This window comes from Macaca nemestrina, chromosome 13, assembly GCF_043159975.1.
Source record: "Macaca nemestrina isolate mMacNem1 chromosome 13, mMacNem.hap1, whole genome shotgun sequence".
Taxonomy (NCBI): Eukaryota; Metazoa; Chordata; class Mammalia; order Primates; family Cercopithecidae; genus Macaca; species Macaca nemestrina.
The window spans coordinates 20,422,992-20,428,376 of record NC_092137.1 but is presented as its reverse complement, the minus strand read 5'-3'; the positions used below and the strand labels follow the sequence as shown (position 1 = coordinate 20,428,376).

General features: G+C 52.7%; 1 protein-coding gene across 1 annotated transcript; it reads right to left on the bottom strand.

The window, feature by feature from the left end:
* Positions 1–2,026: 2,026 nt before the first annotated feature.
* LOC105479872 (ras homolog family member B) lies at positions 2,027–4,396 on the bottom strand. Its single transcript, XM_011738191.3, has one exon. It carries the CDS (start codon positions 4,003–4,005, stop codon positions 3,415–3,417), a length of 591 nt encoding a protein of 196 aa, XP_011736493.1. The 5' UTR covers positions 4,006–4,396; the 3' UTR covers positions 2,027–3,414.
* Positions 4,397–5,385: the final 989 nt, after the last annotated feature.

Below are 5,385 nucleotides of genomic sequence, written 5' to 3'. Positions count from 1 at the left end.
AACTCTGGGGTTAGGCCTAGCCATCTGTGTTTTAACCAGCCCTCCGTGTAATTCTAATACTCACTTGACTTTGAAAACTGAAATTCTAAGTCTACTGAAACTCATGTGAAAAAGACCTGAGAAATACAATCCAGATTGATTTAAGATTAAGATTAAAGGAGAACTCAAGACAATGCCCCTTGCTCTAAAATGCCCAGGATCAATGCAACTTCCCAGTATTTTCCGCGAAACTGTTCAACAGGCAATTAAATCAACTCAGCACATTTATTTTAAATGTGCAAAATGAATTTTCATATTCTAAGAGTAACACCAGATGTTTTACCTCTTTTTCCTAATTGATTTTCCAGCCTACAGCAATTCGTCTTTATGTTTTCCAGTTGGATCCTAATGCAGCAAGAAGAGTGTGTTCCGGCAGGATTATGAAATGCCACGCATTTTCAAACAAGCGTAACTCGGGCAGCCATGCGTCATCTGAGTGTTTGTCTGCCCATAATATAAAACACAGACAGTTATGGGTACCAGGCAGATCAGAGCAACTCAGAAAAGGCCCTTTCAGGGAGTTGGGCCTCCAGGCTCTTGGCTGGTTGCAAAGCGAGTCCTGGGCATTCAGCCCAAGCCTGAGCTCTTCCCCCACTGTGTCCTGCGCTCCCTGGTACCAAAGGATTTGCTAGCTGTAAAACCTGCAAATAAACATGCTGTTTGTGGATGGGAAGTTTTGTCTTTAAAACGAAAAAGGAGACTGCAGGCTGGAGGTGAGTGGGGCTGAGGGACTGAGGAAGGAGTCAGGCAGTTGCTCAAAGCAGGCAGCCTGGATAGACCCCTCTCCCCTCTGCTCCTAGAGGAGCCCAGACAATTCCCTTCTGTTGGTCAACGCACCCACCCAGCTGAACAGGAGGTCCAGTTACTGCCAGCATTAAAGTGGGTGAAAGGTCACCACCAACCAGGTTTTCTTCACTCAACAAAAGCTCTTGGAGTCTGGGGTAAGACCAGGAAACAGAAGCCTCAAGCTTTGAAGCAAACAACTTCAAAGGAGACCTTCTCCACCTTTGTCCTGGGAATGGGGAGAAGGGGGAAGGAGAAGGTGGCAACTAAGTGCTAGAAACCCAGAAAATGCTGATTCAAAAAAAATGAAAACCACACTTCTCAGGCAGCTGGCACTCTCCGCTCCCTTCACTGGAAGCTGCTGAGAGCTGGCAGGTTTGAGCCATCATGCCTGCAGCAGGATTTTAATGTGGTCTCCCACTATAAATCAGCCCGTCTGGTTCTAAGAACCATTGCAGCAAAGCTAAGTGTCTACAATTAGAGCTCATCATGACTGAATCTCAGAAAGTGGCAGCTCCAACTTTAAGAACCACCAAAACAGCCAATGTTCTTTCCACAATATGGCCCTTCTCTGAACTTAGAATAAAGCATTCTAGGTTACTTATAAAGACATATTGGGATCAAAGTTTGATAATGTTTAAAAATCACTTCATCTGAACTCCCCCACTTCTGGAAGCTCCAGCCCCAAAGGTAACGACCTACACAGTCTCCTGGGGTATTTTGTAAACCCCTTGATGGCCTGAACGAAACCCAGTAAACAGGCTTCCTGATAGCCTGATCCCACACCAACGATTAATAAAAACGTTACCTAAATTTAAAATGCACAAATGATAACCTTCCAAGACTCAAAGAATAAGCAAAGCCCCATAACAGACTTAGACACAAGTGTTTTTAAGACACACAGATGAATGAAATCAAGATCTTCGTTCTCACCTAATTGAACTAAGTACATAATAGGTCAAGGTTTTTGCACTGGGTGTCGGGTTATCCACTCATCGTCCTCTAGGAATGTGACAGAACAACCTGGTCTCCCTTGGTCACCCAACCCCCAACCCCCACATGCTCCCAAAGGGACTTCATCCTCATTTACTACATTTGCTATAAGGAAAACGGGGTTGGCAAGAAAGGATCTCGCCTAGGAGGATGTCTCCCTTGTCCCAAATTCGCAAGGGTATTTTTACACACTATTAAACCACAAGAGCCATTTTATAAATGTCATCATCATAGTCTTTTAATATTTTACATAAAAAACTGTATACACAGCTTATAGAACTTTTATGTAAACATCATAAGCTCACCATTTTGTCATTTGTCAGTTTATTTAAAAAATAAAAAACAAGACAACAATTTAGTAGAAGTACCACTGGGAAGGAGGGGAGGGGAAGAAAGGATATACATGGGCAGGTGTATTCTCTGTACAGAGATGCAGAGAAAATTTCACATAGCTTTAGAGAATGCCTTGTGAAAAAAAAATATATAGGCCCCAATACTTGTTACTGCCCTTTATCAAAACTGTGTGCATGACCTGCACAAATAAAATCACAATACCGTGTTGCCACTTTCTTCAAGAAAACAAAGCAAAATTTAGTGGATTTCTTTTCCCTCTCCTTGTTAAAAGTCATTTTTTAAAAACATCAGAAGTAGATGAGGTTACAGCGTACAAGTGTGGTCAGAATGCTACTGTCTTATGCAAATGACGAGAGCATTAAGTGTCAAACAATGAAACAATTGTGCAAAGAATTTAAAAAAAACAAATTTTAGCCTTTAAATAAATCAAACAACATCATTTTCTTGGACTGAACAATTTTCACTTGTAGGACAGGCACAAAGTTCGCTTATGGCAAAAACAATCCCACAGCGCACCCTCCCTCCTCCCGCTGGTGGCTGGTGGAGGCTCGCAGGGGGGGCTGGCCCGAAGGAGAGGCTGTGCTGGAAGCTGTGTCCTCCCCAAGTCAGTTGCAAATGTCTTCCCCAGGGGTCGGAAAGATGGCCAAGTCCTGTTCATGCTTAGACGGGAGTCTGGCCCAGCCTGGGCCAGAGCGCTCACCCGTCACCACCATTAAATAACACCATCTTAGCTCCGAAAATAAAATTATATCTATATTTATATAACATTCCCCATCCTCCCCAGCCCTCCCCTCCCCCAGTACCCGGGGTCTATGTTACAGACAAGGGATATCAGGCGCCCGCTGGTGAAGGGCGAACATCTGATGGGGCGCGGCCACACTCCCAAGCCAATCTCGCCCCCGGGGATCAGAGGCGGGGGTGGGGTGAAAATGGGGCGAAGGGAGTCGAACAGACACACAGCCACACACTCTGAGGCCTGGCTCTTCAGAAAAGCATGCTCAGGGGACCCTTGGCACTCAGCGGGGAGCCCAGGCCTGTGCAACACAGCTGGACGCACAGACACTGGGAAGGGGGCGCCCGGTGCCCACGCCGAATCCTGGCGCGAGCCAGAGGCGCCAGCAGACAGATGCCAGGCAGTCCGGTGGGGTCCTTGTGGGACACGAGTCTCCCCTTCTCCGGGCTCGTGGGGGACTGGTCCAGGAGGGGGAGCCGCGCCGGCAGGGGCAGGCGCGACGGGCGCGGCCCTCATAGCACCTTGCAGCAGTTGATGCAGCCGTTCTGGGAGCCGTAGCGCTTCTGCAGCGCGGCGCGCGTGGCCGTCTCGAAGACCTCGCGCACGCCTTCCTTGGTCTTGGCCGAGCACTCGAGGTAGTCGTAGGCTTGAATGCGCACGGCCATGGCGCGGCCGTCATCCGTGCGCACTGGTTCCTGCTTCATGCGGGCCAGCTCTGTGCGGACATGCTCGTCGCTGCGCAGGTCTTTTTTGTTGGCCACCAGGATGATGGGCACGTTGGGGCAGAAGTGCTTCACCTCGGGCACCCACTTCTCGGGGATGTTCTCCAGCGAGTCCGGGCTGTCCACCGAGAAGCACATGAGGATGACGTCGGTGTCCGGATAAGAGAGTGGCCGCAGACGGTCGTAGTCCTCCTGGCCCGCCGTGTCCCACAGCGCCAGCTCCACCTGCTTGCCGTCCACCTCGATATCGGCCACATAGTTCTCGAAGACAGTGGGCACGTACACCTCGGGGAACTCGTCCTTACTGAACACGATCAGCAGGCACGTCTTGCCACACGCGCCGTCGCCCACCACCACCAGCTTCTTGCGGATGGCCGCCATGAGCGGGCCGGGCCCGGGCAGCAGGAGGGGGCCCGCGAACGCCTCGCTGCCGTCCCGCTCGCCGCTCACTGCTCACCTCGGGCTGGGCGCAGGGGGCGAGGGTCGCTAGCTGCACTCGGGCCCCGCGGTGGCGCGTTCTCTCACTGAGCTCCGGCTGCCGCGGCGGGGGCGGTGGGGGCGCGGGGGCATAAGGCGCACCGTGCGTCTCGCCGCGCTGCTCCCGGGCGGTGGTCGCTCTGCTAGCCCCGGGGCGGGAGTCGGCGGCTTTGTGCGTAACGCGGGCTCGGGCGGCAGACTCGGCCTAGCTCCCTCCCGGGTCTCTCCCGGCCTCGCCGAGCATACAAGAGAGCGAACAAGTCCAAACAGACTGCGGTGGCAGATGAGGGCTGCGGCCCTAGCGCCCGCTATTTAAAGAGTCCGGCCACTTTCTTAATATAGCCGTCCAATGGGAAACGAGCCGGCTGAGCTCATCGCTGCGGATCTTGGCTCTGATTGGCCGCCCGCTGCAGCCCGAGGGCGGGGCAGAGCCAGCTTGATTGACGGCCCAGGCCGCCGGGCTGGGAGAGGCAGCGACCCCGGAGTCTGCGCCGCTGCTGGCGCTGCGGGGCTCTAGCGGCACCGGGGTCCCCTTCTTCGCCGCAGCGTCTGCGCGCGGATTCCCGGAGCTGCCTGGAGCCTACAGGGTCTGGGCGAGCGGTTCCGAAACAGGCGGCACTCAGTGGGGCGTTGGCGACTCACATTCAGAATTGCCCCTCTTCCTGGCAAACTCCCGGCGGTGGTTGGACCTGTGGGGGAGGGGGTTTTGCTCTTTTAACGTGGTTTTGTTTTTGAATAAACACACACACACACACACCACACACTTTTGTTTCCAAACAAAAGTGTTTTCTCCTTTCTTTTGGAGGCGGCCCCTCCTGTGGTCTAGGGCCCCACCCAGGTACTCGCCCTGGGCCAGCCTCGGGTTTGGACCCGAGAGGCGACCGGCTGGCTGCAAACTGGCTCTTCCAAGTCCCGCCGCCCCCACCCTTCCCAACCCCCAGCTTAGGTCTCTAGGTGAAGATTAAGGGAAGAGGTGTGGAGTGGCGGAGCCTGACAATGGAAAGGAAAGGTCGAAGCTGGAACACTTGGAGGAAGTTACTGGGCAGGGAGAAGCCCCCTCGGCCCCGCTCTTCACAATGAAGTCTGATCCCGGTTCTTAAAACAGAGAACTGTCTGAGATAAATTGTACAACAGAATATACAGTATTGTACAATAGCATGTACAATATTCTGGGTTCAATAGAATCCAACCACCCCAAGACCCGTGAGCGGGCGAAAAGGCTCGAGGCTGGGGAAGACGGGCGGGATAAGGGGCTAACAAATGGGGCACAGCGGGTTAGTGGGT

Coding starts and splice junctions, on each gene's coding strand:
- LOC105479872 (XM_011738191.3), bottom strand. CDS start 4,005: ATGGCGGCCATCCGCAAGAAGCTGGTGGTGGTGGGCGACGGCGCGTGT.